Here is an 18978-nt window from a genome sequence, read left to right as displayed (position 1 = left end):
AGAACTGGTAGAGGATGTGTGGATCAGGTGTTTGCTTTGAAGAATTTTTGTGAGAAATACTTAGAAAAGCAAATGGATTTGTATGTATCATTTATGGATCTGGAGAAGGCATATGATAGAGATGACAGAGATGCTCTTTGGAAGGTATTAAGAATATATGGTGTGGGAGGCAAGTTATTAGAAGCAGTGAAAAGTTTTTATCGAGGATGTAAGGCATGTGTACGTGTAGGAAGAGAGGGAAGTGATTGGTTCTCAGTGAATGTAGGTTTGCGGCAGGGGTGTGTGATGTCTCCATAGTTGTTTAATTTGTATATGGATGGGGTTGTTAGGGAGGTGAATGCAAGAGTTTTGGAAAGGGGGGCAAGTATGCAGTCTGTTGTGGATGAGAGAGCTTGGGAAGTGAGTCAGTTGTTGTTTGATGATGATACAGCGCTGGTGGCTGATTCATGTGAGAAACTGCAGAAGCTGGTGACTGAGTTTGGTAAAGTGTGTGAGAGAAGAAAGTTGACAGTCAACGTTATTAGGTACAGTAGGGTTAAGGGTCAAGTCAGTTGGGAGGTAAGTTTGAATGGAGAAAAACTGGAGGAAGTGAAGTGCTTTAGATATCTGGGAGTGGATTTGGCAGCGGATGGAACCATGGAAGTGGAAGTGAGTCATATGGTGGGGGAGGGGGTGAAAATTCTGGGAGCATTGAAGAATGTGTGGAAGTCGAGAACTTTATCTCGCAAAGCAAAAATGGGTATGTTTGAAGGAATAGTGGTTCCAACAATGTTGTATGGTTGCGAGGCGTGGGCTATGGATAGAGTTGTGCGCAGGAGGGTGGATGTGCTGGAAATGATATGTTTGAGGACAATATGTAGTGTGAGGTGGTTTAATCGAGTAAGTAATAATAGGGTAAGAGAGATGTGCGGTAATAAAAAGAGCGTGGTTGAGAGAGCAGAAGAGGGTGTTTTGAAATGGTTTGGTCACATGGAGAGAATGAGTGAGGAGAGATTGACAAAGAAGATATATGTGTCAGAGGTGGAGGGAACAAGGAGAAGTGGGAGACCAAATTGGAGGTGGAAAGATGGAGTGAAAAAGATTTTGAGTGATCGGGGCCTGAACATGAACGAGGGTGAAAGGCGTGCAAGGAATAGAGTGAATTGGAACAATGTGGTATACCGGGGTCGACGTGCTGTCAATGGATTGAACCAGGGCATGTGAAGCATCTGGGGTAAACCATGGAAAGTTGTGTGGGGCCTGGATGTGGAAAGGGAGCTGTGGTTTCGGTGCATTATTACATGACAGCTAGAGACTGAGTGTGAACGAATGGGGCCTTTATTGTCTTTTCCTAGCGCTCCCTAACACACATGAGGGGGGAGGGGGTTGTTATTTCATGTGTGGTGGGGTGGCAATGGGAATAAATAAGGGTAGACAGTATAAATTATATACATGTGTATATATGTATATGTCTGTGTGTGTATACATATGTATATGTTGAGATGTATAGGTATGTATATTTGCGTGTGTGGACGTGTATGTATATACATGTGTATGTGGGTGGGTTGGGCCATTCTTTCGCCTGTTTTCTTGCACTACCTCGCTAACGTGGAAGACAGCAACAAAGCAAAATAAATAAATAAATAAATATATTCCTATGAGTCCACAGGAAAAATGAAACACGAAAAGTTCCCAAGTGCACTTTCGTGTAATGATCACATCATCAGGGGAGACACAAGAGAGAAATATAACAGTCAGTTGATAGACATCGAAGAGACGAAGTTAGGACGCCATTTGGTAAACATGTGATTGTCCAAAACATACAACAAGCATTCATAAACTTACCATTTTACAAATCTTATCAACAATCAAGTTATCTAATTTGTATAGACCATCACTAATAATAAGATTATAATTCTTTGTGTATTTAATAGTAGAAGATTCAATGATATTTCTCTTGGTAATAGAGTTAGAGTTCATAACTGAGATGGCGTTACTCCAGTCAATACAATGATCGTAGTTTTTAACATGATTAAACAAGGCATTTGATTCTTGTCCCGTTCTTATACTATATTTATGTTGCTTAAGTCTAACAGAAAGATCCTTACCAGTCTGACCAATGTAAAATTTATCAGTTTCCACAAGGCATTTTATAGATGCAACCAAGAGAATTTTCTGGTGAATTCCTGATTAAGATATTCTTTATAGTATTATTGTTGCTAAAGGCAGCATTTACATAAAAGGATTTAAGCAACATGGGAACAAAGTGAAATTATTATTAAAAGGGAGAATTAAAAGATTCTTGGTGTCAGTGGAAGGTTTGGGCTCAACTCTATAAAATGTTTTCTTTGCTAACTTAAAGGATTTATCAATGAAAGATCTAGTGTACTTTACCTTAGATCCAACAGAATATATCTTCTCAAACTCATCATCAATAAACTCTGGACTGCAAATACGTAATGCCCTAAGGAACATAGATTGAAATGATGATAATTTAACTCTGTCGTGTTGAGATGAGTAATAATGGATATATGAGAATACATTGGTGGGTTTTCTGATCACACGCAAAATTGTGATCCTTTCCAATATATATATATATTTTTTTTTCATACTATTTGCCATTTCCCGCGTTAGCAAGATAGCGTTAAGAACAGAGAACTGGGCCTTAGAGGGAATATCCTCACCTAACCCCCCTTCTCTGTTCCTTCTTTTGGAAAATTAAAAAAAAACAAGAGGGGAGGATTTTCAGCCACGCGCTCCCTCCCCTTTTAGTCGCCTTCTACGACACGCAGGGAATACGTGGGAAGTATTCTTTCTCCCCTATCCCCAGTGATAATATATATATATATATATATATATTTTTTTTTTTTTATACTTTGTCGCTGTCTCCCGCGTTTGCGAGGTAGCGCAAGGAAACAGACGAAAGAAATGGCCCAACCCCCCCCCATACACATGTATATACATACGTCCACACACGCAAATATACATACCTACATAGCTTTCCATGGTTTACCCCAGACGCTTCACATGCCTTGATTCAATCCACTGACAGCACGTCAACCCCGGTATACCACATCGCTCCAATTCACTCTATTCCTTGCCCTCCTTTCACCCTCCTGCATGTTCAGGCCCCGATCACACAAAATCTTTTTCACTCCATCTTTCCACTTCCAATTTGGTCTCCCTCTTCTCCTGGCTCCCTCCACCTCCAACACATATATCCTCTTGGTCAATCTTTCCTCACTCATCCTCTCCATGTGCCCAAACCACTTCAAAACACCCTCTTCTGCTCTCTCAACCACGCTCTTTTTATTTCCACACATCTCTCTTACCCTTACGTTACTCACTCGATCAAACCACCTCACACCACACATTGTCCTCAAACATCTCATTTCCAGCACATCCATCCTCCTGCGCACAACTCTATCCATAGCCCACGCCTCGCAACCATACAACATTGTTGGAACCACTATTCCTTCAAACATACCCATTTTTGCTTTCCGAGATAATGTTCTCGACTTCCACACATTCTTCAAAGCCCCCAGAATTTTCGCCCCCTCCCCCACCCTATGATCCACTTCCGCTTCCATGGTTCCATCCGCTGCCAGATCCACTCCCAGATATCTAAAACACTTCACTTCCTCCATTTTTTCTCCATTCAAACTCACCTCCCAATTGACTTCACCCTCAACCCTACTGTACCTAATAACCTTGCTCTTATTCACATTTACTCTTAACTTTCTTCTTTCACACACTTTACCAAACTCAGTCACCAGCTTCTGCAGTTTCTCACATGAATCAGCCACCAGCGCTGTATCATCAGCGAACAACAACTGATTCACTTCCCAAGCTCTCTCATCCCCAACAGACTTCATACTTGCCCCTCTTTCCAAAACTCTTGCATTCACCTCCCTAACAACCCCATCCATAAACAAATTAAACAACAAACTTATACCTCTGTAATTTGAGCACTCACTCTTATCCCCTTTGCCTTTGTACAATGGCACTATGCACGCATTCCGCCAATCCTCAGGCACCTCACCATAAGTCATACATACATTAAATAACCTTACCAACCAGTCAATAATACAGTCACCCCCCTTTTTTAATAAATTCCACTGCAATACCATCCAAGCCTGCTGCCTTGCCGGCTTTCGTCTTCCGCAAAGCTTTTACTACCTCTTCTCTGTTTACCAAATCATTTTCCCTAACCCTCTCACTTTGCACACCACCTCGACCAAAACACCCTATATCTGCCACTCTATCATCAAACACATTCAACAAACCTTCAAAATACTCACTCCATCTCCTTCTCACATCACCACTACTTGTTATCACCTCCCCATTTGCGCCCTTCACTGAAGTTCCCATTTCCTCCTTTGTCTTATACACTTTATTTACCTCCTTCCAGAACATCTTTTTATTCTCCCTAAAATTTAATGATACTCTCTCACCCAACTCTCATTTGCCCTCTTTTTCACCTCTTGCACCTTTCTCTTGACCTCCTGTCTCTTTCTTTTATACATCTCCCACTCAATTGCATTTTTTCCCTGCAAAAATCGTCCAAATGCCTCTCTCTTCTCTTTCACTAATAATCTTACTTCTTCATCCCACCACTCACTACCCTTTCTAATCAACCCACCTCCCATGCTTATCATGCCACAAGCATCTTTTGCGCAAGCCATCACTGCTTCCCTAAATACATCCCATTCCTCCCCCACTCCCCTTACCTCCTTTGTTCTCACCTTTTTCCATTCTGTACTCAGTCTCTCCTGGTACTTCCTCACACAAGTCTCCTTCCCAAGCTCACTTACTCTCACCACCCTCTTCACCCCAACATTCACTCTTCTTTTCTGAAAACCCATACAAATCTTCACCTTAGCCTCCACAAGATAATGATCAGACATCCCTCCAGTTGCACCTCTCAGCACATTAACATCCAAAAGTCTCTCTTTCGCGCGCCTGTCAATTAACACGTAATCCAATAACGCTCTCTGGCCATCTCTCCTACTTACATACGTATACTTATGTGTATCTCGCTTTTTAAACCAGGTATTCCCAATCACCAGTAGAGAGTGGTGAGAGTAAGTGAGCTTGGGAAGGAGACTTGTGTGAGGAAGTACCAGGAGAGACTGAGTACAGAATGGAAAAAGGTGAGAACAAAGGAGGTAAGGGGAGTGGGGGAGGAATGGGATGTATTTAGGGAAGCAGTGATGGCTTGCGCAAAAGATGCTTGTGGCATGATAAGCATGGGAGGTGGGCTGATTAGAAAGGGTAGTGAGTGGTGGGATGAAGAAGTAAGATTATTAGTGAAAGAGAAGAGAGAGGCATTTGGACGATTTTTGCAGGGAAAAAATGCAAATGAGTGGGAGATGTATTAAAGAAAGAGGCAGGAGGTCAAGAGAAAGGTGCAAGGGGTGAAAAAGAGGGCAAATGAGAGCTGGGGTGAGAGAGTATCATTAAATTTTAGGGAGAATAAAAAGATGTTTTGGAAGGAGACAAATAAAGCGCGTAAGACATGGGAGCAAATAGGAACTTCAGTGAAGGAGGCTAATGGGGAGGTGATAACAAGTAGTGGTGATGTGAGAAGGAGATGGAGTGAGTATTTTGAAGGTTTGTTGAATGTGTTTGATGATAGAGTGGCAGATATAGGGTGTTTTGGTCGAGGTGGTGTCCAAAGTGAGAGGGTTAGGGAAAATGATTTGGTAAACAGAGAAGAGGTAGTAAAAGCTTTGTGGAAGATGAAAGCCAGCAAGGCAGCAGGTTTGGATGGTACTGCAGTGGAATTTATTAAAAAAGGGGGTGACTGTATTGTTGACTGGTTGGTAAGGCTATTTAATGTATGTATGATTCATGGTGAGGTGCCTGAGGATTGGCGGAATGCTTGCATTGTACAAAGGCAAAGGGGATAAGAGTGAGTGCTCAAATTACAGAGGTATAAGTTTGTTGAGTATTCCTGGTAAATTATATGGGAGGGTATTGATTGAGAGAGTGAAGGCATGTACAGAGCATTAGATTGGGGAAGAACAGAGTGGTTTCAGAAGTGGTAGAGGATGTGTGGATCAGGTGTTTGCTTTGAAGAATGTATGTGAGAAATACTTAGAAAAGCAAATGGATTTGTATGTAGGATTTATGGATCTGGAGAAGGCATATGATAGAGTTGATAGAGATGCTCTGTGGAAGGTGTGGGAGGCAAGTTGTTAGAAACAGTGAAAAGTTTTTATCGAGAATGTAAGGCATGAGTACATGTAGGAAGAGAGGAAAGTGATTGGTTCTCAGCGAATGTAGGTTTGTGGCAGGTGTGTGTGATGTGTCCATGGTTGTTTAATTTGTTTATGGATGGGGTTGTTAGGGAGGTGAATGCAAGAGTTTTGGAAAGAGAGGCAAGTATGCAGTCTGTTGTGGATGAGAGAGCTTGGGAAGTGAGTCAGTTGTTGTTCATTGATGATACAGCGCTGGTGGCTGATTCATGTGAGAAACTGTAGAAGCTGGTGACTGAGTTTGGTAAAGTGTGTGAAAGAAGAAGGTTAAGAGTAAATGTGAATAAGAGCAAGGTTATTAGGTACAGTAGGGTTGAGGGTCAAGTCAATTGGGAGGTAAGTTTGAATGGAGAAAAACTGGAGGAAGTGAAGTGTTTTAGATATCCGGGAGTGGATCTGGCAGCAGATGGAACCATGGAAGTGGAAGTGAATCATAGGATGGGGGAGGGGGCGAAAATTCTGGAAGCCTTGAAGATTGTGTGGAAGTCGAGAACATTATCTCGGAAGCAAAAATGGGTATGTTTGAAGGAATAGTGGTTCCAACAATGTTGTATGGCTGCGAGGTGTGGGCTATGGATAGAGTTGTGTGCAGGAGGGTGGATGTGCTGGAAATGAGATGTTTGAAGACAATATGTGGTGTGAGGTGGTTTGGTCGAGTAAGTAATGTAAGGGTGAGAGATATGTGTGGAAATAAAAAGAGTGTGGTTGAGAGAGCAGAAGAGGGTGTTTTGAAATGGTTAGGTCACATGGAGAGAATGAATGAGGAAAGATTGACCAAGAGGATATATATGTCAGAGGTGGAGGGAATGAGGAGAAGTGGGAGACCAAACTGGAGGTGGAAAGATGGAGTGAAAAAGATTTTGAATGATCGGGGCCTGAACATGCAGGAGGGTGAAAGGCGTGCAAGGAATAGAGTGAATTGGAATGATGTGGTATACCGTGGTCGACGTGCAGTCAATAGATTGAACCAGGGCATGTGAAGCGTCTGGGGTAAACCATGGAAAGGTCTGTGGGGCCTGGATGTGGAAAGGGAGCTGTGGTTTTGGTGCATTATTACATGACAGCTAGAGACTGAGTGTGAACGAATGGGGCCTTTGTTGTCTTTTCCTAGCGCTACCTCGCACACATGAGGGGGGAGGGGGTTGTTATTCCATGTGGGGCGAGGTGGCGATGGGAATAAATAAAGGCAGACAGTATGAATTATGTACATGTGTATATATGTATATGTCTGTGTGTGTATATATATGTGTACATTGAGATGTATAGGTATGTATATTTGCGTGTGTGGACGTGTATGTATATACATGTGTATTTGGGTGGGTTGGGCCATTCTTTCATCTGTTTCGTTGCGCTACCTCGCTAATAAATGAGGAAAGAGACTTTTGGATGTTAATGTGCTGAGAGGTGCAACTGGAGGGATGTATGATCATTATCTTTTGCAGGCGAAGGTGAAGATTTGTAAAGGTTTTCAGAAAAGAAGAGAGAATGTTGGGGTGAAGAGAGTGGTGAGAGTAAGTGAGCTTGGGTAGGAGATTTTTGTGAGGAAGTACCAGGAGAGACTGAGTACAGAATGGAAAAAGGTGAGAACAAAGGATGTCAGGGGATTGGGGGAGGAATGGGATGTATTTAGGGAAGCAGTAATGGCTTGCGCAAAAGACGCTTGTGGCATGAGCAGCGTGGGAGGTTTGCAGATTAGAAAGGGTAGTGATTGGTGGGATGAAGAGGTAAGTATATTAGTGAAAGAGAGTAGAGAGGTACTTGGACGATTTTTGCAGGGAAATAATGCAAATGAATGGGAGATATATAAAAGAAAGAGGCAGGAGATCAAGAGAAAGGTGCAAGAGGTAAACAAGAGGGCAGATGAGAGTTGGAGTGAGAGAGTATCATCAAATTTTAGGAAGAATAAAAAGATGTTTTGGAAGGAGGTAAATATAGTGCGTAAGACAAGGGAACAAATGGGAACATCAGTGAAGGGGGCAAATGGGGAGGTGATAACAAGTAGTGGTGATGTGAGAAGATGGAGTGAGTATTTTGAAGTGGTGAATGAATAGAATGAGGATTTGGTAAACATTTATAGAAAAGAGAAGTTTAAAAGTTTATAGAATAGTAGATAGTGTTCAAGAAATGAGGTCTCATGACTGTAAGTATCCCTGTACATGACAAATTGGTAACTAATAAACTACATACAAACATATGTGCTTTGAGAACAATGAAGGAAATGATCAGAAGGTAGAAGTTTTTTATTCCATTTCTTTTGGTGGTTAGAGGGGAGGAATAAAAGTGAGACTGGGGAAGGGATAGTCTGAAATGTTCAGATGCCTCCCACCTTGGAGATGATAAAGTATTGGTAACGATGATTTCAGTCATAGGGGAAAAGACTGGAAAAGCTGAGATTCTCTTAAAGAGAGAGTCATGGAAACACAAGTTTCTTGAATGTATACAGGAGAACTTCCTCTATCAGCATAACATGGAGTATATGAAAATCAGAGGGGATGATACACAATCTCTGCTTGACTTCAGTTACAAGGAAACAGGTTATATCAGAAATAAAGCACTGATTGGAGAAAGGGATAATGTAGTGCTTGATTTTGACTATAAGATGGAGGATGATGCAAGAGGGGTATCAGAGGAGCCAAAGAACCAAAAGAGGAAATGCATCCAGGGCAGCAATGTACAGCTAATTAAGTTTATTGAGAATATAGATTGGGAAAGGGAGTTATATAAGAATACTACCATAAAAGATTCTGTGAAATATACTGTAAAGGAGTCAGAACAAGGGTATCATTCAGCAGCACTAGAGGAGGAGGGAGATGAGAGAGATATGATTCAGTAAGAAATGCCAAAAAGTGAAAGGTCTCAGGGATCTTCTTTGAAGAAGATATTAATGACACTAGTTGTCCAGCATATGAAAATTATAGTCATTATATATAGCTCATCACCATCACTGCCTTTACCATCATTAGTGTTACCATCATCATATTTACTGCCAGTATAACTGCTTTCAGTAACTTACTTAAAATATTTAATCTTTATTTTGCCCTAGATATGCTGAACTCATTTGTTCTCAATACTGATGGAGAAAAGCTTGTAAATTTTTATATCCACAAAAGTAAAACAATACCTTTATTTCAGACTTGCATCCCACAAGAAGTACCAGAAGCTCTACCTTCTCATGCTCAAAGTGTCTCATCCCCCAGTGAAAGGGTTGCACAAGTGCCTTCAGCCGTATGTCAGAAAGGCACCCTCTTAAAAAAAGTTGTTCCCTCCGACAACTCATGCCTTTTTGCAAGTATTTATTATCTTATTAATGGTAAGTGCACAAATATATATATATCATTTTATTATCATTATACTTTCTCACTGTCTCCCACATTAGCGAGGTAGTGCAAGGAAACAGACAAAAGAATGGCCCAACCCACCCACATATACATGTATATACATAAACATCCACACACGCACATATACATACCTATACATCACAACATATACATATACATACACACACAGATATATACATGTATACACATGTACATAATTCATACTGTCTACCCTCATTCATTCCCATTGCCACCTCGCCACACATGGAATGACAACCCCCTCTCCCTGCATGTGCATGAGGTATCGCAAGGAAAAGACAAAGTCCACATTCGTTCACACTCAGTCTCTAGCTGTCATGTATAATGCACTGAAACCACAGCTCCCTTTCCACATCCAGGTCCCATAGAACTTTCCATGCTTTACCCCAGAAACTAAACATTCCCTGGTTCAATCCATTGACAGCACGTCAACCCCAGTATACCAAATCGTACCAATTCACTCAGTTTCTTGCCCGCCTGTCACCCTCCTGCATGTTCAGGCCCCGATCACTCAAAATCTTTTTCACTCCATCTTTCCACCTCCAATTTGGTCTCCCACTTCTCCTCGTTCCCTCCACCTCTGACACATATATCCTCTTTGTCAATCTTTCCTCACTCATTCTCTTCATGTGACCAAACCATTTCAAAACACCCTCTTCTGCTCTCTCAACCACACTCTTTTTATTACCACACATCTCTCTTAACCATTTCATTACTTACTCGATCAAACCATTCGCACCACATATTGTCCTCAAACATCTCATTTCCAGCACATCCACCCTCCTCCGCAAAACTCTATCTATAGCCCACGCTTCGCAACCATATAACATTGTTGGAAGCACTATTCCTTCAAACATACCCATTTTTTCTTTTCGAGATAACGTTATCGCCTTCCACACATTTTTCAACGTTCCCAGAACTTTCGCCCCCTCTCCCACCCTATGACTCACCTCCGCTTCCATGGTTTCATCCGCTGCCAAATTCACTCGCAGATATCTAAAACACTTTACTTCCTCCAGTTTTTCTACAATCAAACTTATCTCCCAATTGACTTGTCCCTCAACTCTATTGTACCTAATGAGGTCAGTCACCATCTTCTGTAGTTTCCCATCCGAATCAGCCACCTGCGCTGTATCATCAGCGAACAACAACTGACTCACTTCCCAAGCTCTCTCATCCATATCAGACTGCATACTTGCCCCTCTTTCCAAAACTCTTGCATTTACCTCCCTAGCAACCCCATCCATAAACAAATTAAACAACCATGGAGACATCACGCACCCTTGCCGCAAACCGACATTCAATGAGAACCAATCACTTTCCTCTCTTCCTACTCAAACACATACCTTACATCATCAATAAAAACTTTTCACTGCTTCTAACAACTTGCCTCCCTCAACACATATTCTTAATACCTTCCACAGAGCTTCTCTATCAACTCTATCATGTGCCTTCTCCAGATCCATAAATGCTACATACAAATCCATTTGCTTTTCTAAGTATTTCTCACACACATTTTTCAAAGCAAACACCAGATCCACACATCCTCTACCACTTCTGAAACCACACTGCTCTTCCCCAATCTGATGCTCTGTACATGTTTTCACCCTCTCAGTCAATACCCTGCTATATAATTTCCCATGAATACTCAACAAACTTATACCTCTGTAATTTGAGCACTCACCTTTATCCCCTTTGCCTTTGTACAATGGCACTATGCAAGCATTTCGCCAATACTCAGGCACCTCACCATGAGTCTTACATACATTAAATAACCTTACCAACCAATCAACAACAGTCACTCCCTTTTTTATTAAATGCCACTGCAATACCATCCCAACCCGCTGCCTTGCTGGCTTTCATCTTCCGCAAAGCTTTTACTACCTCTTCTCTGTTCACCCATTTGCCCCTTCACTGTTGTTCCCATTTGTTCCCCTGTCTGACGCACTTTATTTTCTTCCATCCAAAACATCTTTTTCTTTTTTCTTTCATACTGTTCACCATTTCCCGTGTTAGTGAGGCAGTGTTAAGAACAAAGGACTGGGCCTTTGAGGGAATATCCTCACCTGGCCTCCTTCTCTGTTCCTTCTTTTGGAAAATTAAAAAAATAAAAAGAGGGGAGGATTTCCAACCCCCACTCCCTTCCCTTTTAGTCATCTTCTATGACACGCAGGAATATGTGGGAAGCATTCTTTCTCCCCCATGCCCAGGGATAGTATATATATATATATATTTTTTTTTTTTTTTTTTTGCTTTGTCGCTGTCTCCCGCGTTTGCGAGGTAGCGCAAGGAAACAGACGAAAGAAATGGCCCAACCCACCCCCATACACATGTATATACATACGTCCACACACGCAAATATACATACCTACACAGCTCTCCATGGTTTACCCCAGACGCTTCACATGCCCTGATTCAATCCACTGACAGCACGTCAACCCCGGTATACCACATCGCTCCAATTCACTCTATTCCTTGCCCTCCTTTCACCCTCCTGCATGTTCAGGCCCCGATCACACAAAATCTTTTTCACTCCATCTTTCCACCTCCAATTTGGTCTCCCTCTTCTCCTCGTTCCCTCTACCTCCGACACATATATCCTCTTGGTCAATCTTTCCTCACTCATTCTCTCCATGTGCCCAAACCATTTCAAAACACCCTCTTCTGCTCTCTCAACCACGCTCTTTTTATTTCCACACATCTCTCTTACCCTTACGTTACTTACTCGATCAAACCACCTCACACCACACATTGTCCTCAAACATCTCATTTCCAGCACATCCATCCTCCTGCGCACAACTCTATCCATAGCCCACGCCTCGCAACCATACAACATTGTTGGAACCACTATTCCTTCAAACATACCCATTTTTGCTTTCCGAGATAATGTTCTCGACTTCCACACATTCTTCAAGGCTCCCAGAATTTTAGCCCCCTCCCCCACCCTATGATCCACTTCTGCTTCCATGGTTCCATCCACTGCCAGATCCACTCCCAGATATCTAAAACACTTCACTTCCTCCAGTTTTTCTCCATTCAAATTCACCTCCCAATTGACTTGACCCTCAACCCTACTGTACCTAATAACCTTGCTCTTATTCACATTTACTCTTAACTTTCTTCTTTCACACACTTTACCAAACTCAGTCACCAGCTTCTGCAGTTTCTCACATGAATCAGCCACCAGCGCTGTATCATCAGCGAACAACAACTGACTCACTTCCCAAGCTCTCTCATCCCCAGCAGACTTCATACTTGCCCCTCTTTCCAAAACTCTTGCATTCACCTCCCTAACAACCCCATCCATAAACAAATTAAACAACAATGGAGACATCACACACCCCTGCCGCAAACCTACATACACCTATATACACCAGTTATTCCCTCAACTGCCACATTACTCACCTTTGCATTCAAATCACCCATCACTATAACCCGGTCTCGTGCATCAAAACCACTAACACACTCATTCAGCTGCTCCCAAAACACTTGCCTCTCATGATCTTTCTTCTCATGCCCAGGTGCATATGCACCAATAATCACCCATCTCTCTCCATCAACTTTCAGTTTTACCCATATTAATCGAGAATTTACTTTCTTACATGTAGCATTTATGGATCTGGAGAAGGCATAGGATAGAGTGGATAGAGATGCTCTGTGGAAGGTATTAAGAATATATGGTGTGGGAGGCAAGTTGTTAGAAGCAGTGAAAAGTTTTTATCGAGGATGTAAGGCATGTGTATGTGTAGGAAAAGAGGAAAGTGATTGGTTCTCAGTGAATGTAGGTTTGCGGCAGGGGTGTGTGATGTCTCCATGGTTGTTTAATTTGTTTATGGATAGGGTTGTTAGGGAGGTGAATGCAAGAGTTTTGGAAAGAGGGGCAAGTATGAAGTCTGTTGTGGATGAGAGAGCTTGGGAAAAGTCAGAGTTGTTGTTCGCTGATGATACAGCGCTGGTGGCTGATTCATGTGAGAAACTGCAGAAGCTGGTGACTGAGTTTGGTAAAATGTGTGAAAGAAGAAAGTTAAGAGTAAATGTGAATAAGAGCAAGGTTATTAGGTACAGTAGGGTTGAGAATCAAGTCAATTGGGAGGTAAGTTTGAATGGAGAATAACTGGAGGAAGTAAAGTGTTTTAGATATCTGGGAGTGGATCTGGCAGCGGATGGAACCATGGAAGCAGAAGTGGATCATAGGGTGGGGGAGGGGGCGAAAATCCTGGGAGCCTTGAAGAATGTGTGGAAGTCAAGAACATTATCTCGGAAAGCAAAAATGGGTATGTTTGAAGGAATGGTGGTTCCAACAGTGTTGTATGGTTGCGAGGCTTGGGCTATGGATAGAGTTGTGCGCAGGAGGATGGATGTGCTGGAAATGAGATGTTTGAGGACAATGTGTGATGTGAGGTGGTTTGATCGAGTAAGTAATGTAAGGGTAAGAGAGATGTGTGGAAATAAAAAGAGCACGGTTGAGAGAGCAGAAGAGGGTGTTTTGAAATGGTTTGGGCACATGGAGACAATGAGTGAGGAAAGATTGACCAAGAGGATATATGTGTCGGAGGTGGAGGGAACGAGGAGAAGTGGGAGACCAAATTGGAGGTGGAAAGATGGAGTGAAAAAGACTTTGTGTAATCGGGGCCTGAACATGCAGGAGGGTGAAAGGAGGGCAAGGAATAGAGTGAATTGGATCGATGTGGTATACCGGGGTTGACGTGCTGTCAGTGGATTAAAATAGGGCATGTGAAGCGTCTGGGGTAAACCATGGAAAGCTGTGTAGGTATGTATATTTGCGTGTGTGGACGTATGTATATGCATGTGTATGGGGGTGGGTTGGGCCATTTCTTTCGTCTGTTTCCTTGCGCTACCTCGCAAACGCGGGAGACAGCGACAAAGCAAAAAAAAAAAAGAAAAATATATTATATGTGTGGAAATAAAAAGAGCATGGTTGAGAGAGCAGAAGAGGGTGTTTTGAAATGGTTTGGGCACATGGAGAGAATGAGTGAGGAAAGATTGACCAAGAGGATATATGTGTCGGAGGTGGAGGGAACGAGGAGAAGAGGGAGTCCAAATTGGAGGTGGAAAGATGGAGTGAAAAAGATTTTGTGTGATCGGGGCCTGAACATGCAGGAGGGTGAAAGGAGGGCAAGGAATAGAGTGAATTGGAGCGATGTGGTATACCTGGGGTTGACGTGCTGTCAGTGGATTGAATCAAGGCATGTGAAGCGTCTGGGGTAAACCATGGAAAGCTGTGTAGGTATGTATATTTGCGTGTGTGGACGTATGTATATACATGTGTATGGGGGTGGGTTGGGCCATTTCTTTCGTCTGTTTCCTTGCGCTACCTCGCAAACGCGGGAGACAGCAAAAAAGCAAAAAAGAAAAGAAAAATATATATATATATATATATATATATATATATATATATATATATATATATATATATATATATATATATATATATATATATATGGCTGTATGGTTGAGAGGCGTGGGCTATGGATAGAGTTGTGCACAGGAGGGTGGATGTGCTGGAAATGAGATGTTTGAGGACAATGTGTGGTGTGAGGTGGTTTGATCGAGTAAGTAATGTAAGGGTAAGAGAGATGTGTGGAAATAAAAAGAGCTTGGTTGAGAGAGCAGAAAAGGGTGTTTTGAAATGGTTTGGGCACATGGAGCGAATGAGTGAGGAAAGATTGACCAAGAGGATATATGTGTCGGAGGTGGAGGGAACGAGGAGAAGTGGGAGACCAATTGGAGGTGGAAAGATGGAGTGAAAAAGATTTTGAGTGATCAGGGCCTGAACATGCAGGAGGGTGAAAGGTGGGCAAGGAAAAGAGTGAATTGGATCGATGTGGTATACCGGGGTTGACGTGCTGTCAGTGGACTGAATCAGGGCATGTGAAGCGTCTGGGGTAAACCATGGAAAGTTGTGTGGGGCCTGGATGTGGACAGAGAGCAGTGGTTTCGGGCATTATTGCATGACAGCTAGAGACTGACATGAACGAATGGGGCCTTTGTTGTCTTTTCCTAGCACTACCTCGCACACATGAGGGGGGAGGGGGATGGCATTCCATGTGTGGCGAGGTGTGCGAGGGGAATGAATAAAAGGAGACAGGTGTTTGCTTTGAAGAATGTATGTGAGAAATACTTAGAAAAGCAAATGGATTTGTATGTAGCATTTATGGATCTGGAGAAGGCATATGATAGAGTTGATAGAGATGCTCTGTGGAAGGTATTAAGAATATATAGTGTGGGAGGCAAATTGTTAGAAGCAGTGAAAAGTTTTTATCGAGGATGTAAGGTATGTGTACGAGTAGGAAGAGAGGAAAGTGATTGGTTCTCAGTGAATGTAGGTTTGTGGCAGGGGTGTGTGATGTCTCCATGGTTGTTTAATTTGTTTGTAGATGGGGTTGTTAGGGAGGTGAATGCAAGAGTTTTGGAAAGAGGGGCAAGTATGCAATCTGTTGTGGATGAGAGAGCTTGGGAAGTGAGTCAGTTGTTGTTCGCTGATGATACAGCGCTGGTAGCTGATTCATGTGAGAAACTGCAGAAGCTGGTGACTGAGTTTAGTAAAGTGTTTGAAAGAAGAAAGTTGAGAGTAAATGTGAACAAGAGCAAGGTTATTAGGTACAGTAGGATTGAGGGTCAAGTCAATTGGGAGGTAAGTTTGAATGGAGAAAAACTGATGGATGTGAAGTGTTTTAGATATCTGGGAGTGGATCTGGCAGCAGATGGAACCATGGAAGTGGAAGTGAATCATAGGGTGGGGGAGCGGGCAAAAATTCTGGGAGCCTTGAAGAATGTGTGGAAGTCAAGAACATTATCTCGGAAAGCAAAAATGGGTATGTTTGAAGGAATAGTGGTTCCAACTTTGCACACCACCCCAATCAAATCATCATACATCTGCCACTCTATCATCAAACACATTCAACAAACCTTCAAAATACTCACTGCATCTCATTTCATCACTGCCTGTTATCACTCTCCCTTGCCCCCTTCCCCAATGTTCCCATTTGTTCTCTTGTCTTACACAAGTTATATACCTCCTTCTAAGACATCTTTTTATTCTCCCTAAAGTTCAGTGATACTCTCACTCCAACTCTTCATTTTCAACGATTGCTCTTTCCACTTGACCTCCTGCCACTTTCTTTTATACATCTCCCAGTCATTTGTACTCCTTCCTTGTAATCGTCCAAACGCCTCAATTTTCTCTTTCACCAACAACTGTACTTCTTCCTCCCACCACTCACTATCCTTCCTAATCTGCCCCCACTCACCTTTCTCATGCCACGTGTATCTTTTGCACATGCCATCACTGCTTCGTAAATGCATCCTGTTCCTCACCCACTCTACTCTTATCATTTGCTTTCACCTTTTGCCATTCTACACTCAGTACACTCCTGGTACTTCTTCACACAAGTCTCCTTTCCAAGCTCACTTACTCTTACCACTCTCTTCTCCCAAACATTCTCTCTCTTTTTTTGAAAATCTCAAGATTTTCAACTTTGCCTCCACAAGATAGTGATCAAACATCCCACCAGCTACCCCTCTCAGTATGTTAACATCCAGAAATTTCTCTTTTACATGCCTATCAATAAACACAAGTCCAGTATGCCCTTTGACCATCTCTCCTACACACATATGTATACTTAAGTGTATCTCTTTTTAAACCAGGTATTTCCAATCACCAATCTTTTTCATCAACCATGGTCACATAACAATAATTCATCAACACACCTCTAACCTACTATTTACAAATCTCCCATGTGTCTAAAGTATACCATGGACTGCTAGAAATTTAGATTAGACAAATATTAAATGTTTTAATTTAAGTTCTTTATGGAACAACTTAGCCTGGTCCATTATCATGCTACTTGACAAGTCCACTTCATCACTCCGATGCTCTCGAAACCATTCCATCATCACTCGATCATGCTCAGTACTTTTACCATCTTTCATAGCTTTTCTAATCAGAATTTGCTTCTTGGAATCGGTCTGCATAGAATTTCAATATTTTCTCCCTTTGCTTCTTTATATCATAAACAGTTGATGAACCAGTACTGTAGATGTCACATAGCTTACACACCGAAACACTACGGTCCATTTTTTTCAACAGTTCTTCTTTATCTTGGATTGATATGGACTGGCGTTTATGTTTGACACCATGACTGACACTCTCATATGTCTTAGAAGCTATAGCTAGGGTTAAATCTAAGCAAAATAAGCTAAGAATCTCACAGAATTGTGGTATCACAACCAACAAGTGCAGTGTAAAGAATGTAGATAAGCGCGTCCTCCACACAACACCATCTGTGGCCGCCCAGTAAACTAGTCTGATGGCCGCAGTAATTTCAAGTTCCGTCACATAATTTTGTCTGGACTAAAGGAGGTGCCGAACCATCAGTTACCAGAAAATCAGTGGTGTACATGTACCTATCTCTCCTTTCTTCTCATCTTGGTTGCATCCACACACATTCAGACACCCCTATCTGAGCCTTCGAGGAGGATGAGCACTCCCTGCTCGACTCCTTTTGTTCCCCTTTCAAAAATTGAAATGCAAGAAGGGGAGGATTTCCAGTCACCCACTCCTGCCCCATTTAGTCGCCTTCTATGACATGTGGGGAATATGTGTGTGTGTGTTAATGCGATAACCTTGATTAGGGCTTCAGTTGCCCATATTTAGGCATACCTGGATTCTTGGTGTAGTCTTTAGGGGTTTTCACCCACACAATCCAGGCTAGGTCCAGGCTGTTGGATTTTGGTCTTCTTTTAACGGTGTTGAAGGGCAGTCCTCAGGCCTACATAGCTTCTACAACCTGCCTGGTCTCGTACACTTTGATGCACTCCTAAACCTCCCTTCTGTGCATCCCATCCTGTTTCTGATGGTAGATGGCAAGGTGTTGAAGAGCCTTGGGCCCTGGGTGTTTAAAGTGTTTTCTCGTTTTGTGCATATCACACCTTTGGATTTCAGAGGTAGTATTTTAAAAAAAAAAAGTCTTACATGCCTGTTGTGCTAGGAGAATGTCATTTCCAAATGTAATTTGCGAACCATACCCTCTTGGATTTTCCAGGTATAGTTGATGATATAACTCTCTTGTATGTGCACTGAGACTTCAGTTGTTCCCTGTAGTTTGGGTCCTTACCACATTATTGTGTACTATGAAAGATTTATGAGCATTTTCTGATTCCACAATTTTGTCTGCCTTGTAGGGTGATGTTAGGATGCAACACTATTCAATTCATGAGAGAACTTGCATTCTGAATGATATCAACATTGGCATTTCTTCTCTTGTCTTGAAGGTCTGCAGGATCCAGCCAGCCATCCTTCTTCATGAGGCAACCATTGTTTTATGGTATTTGCTCAAGGGTAGGTCATTAAACTCCAAGGT

At 42.2% G+C, this 18978-nt stretch overlaps 1 protein-coding gene across 6 annotated transcripts in view; it reads left to right on the top strand.

Moving 5' to 3' along the window:
* The window catches only part of Yod1 (Yod1 deubiquitinase), a 168512-nt gene that overhangs the window by 103318 nt on the left and 46216 nt on the right, over positions 1–18978 (top strand). For all 6 annotated transcript variants that reach the window (XM_071686669.1, XM_071686668.1, XM_071686672.1 and 3 more), the window contains one exon: positions 9372–9549. In XM_071686669.1, coding sequence (XP_071542770.1) covers positions 9372–9549 — 178 coding nt within the window. The remainder of the gene's footprint in view (positions 1–9371; positions 9550–18978) is intronic.

This window comes from Panulirus ornatus, chromosome 42 (assembly GCF_036320965.1).
Source record: "Panulirus ornatus isolate Po-2019 chromosome 42, ASM3632096v1, whole genome shotgun sequence".
Classification (NCBI taxonomy): Eukaryota; Metazoa; Arthropoda; class Malacostraca; order Decapoda; family Palinuridae; genus Panulirus; species Panulirus ornatus.
The sequence above is the reverse complement of the archived record's forward strand: the minus strand, read 5'-3'. Positions and strand labels throughout refer to the sequence as shown.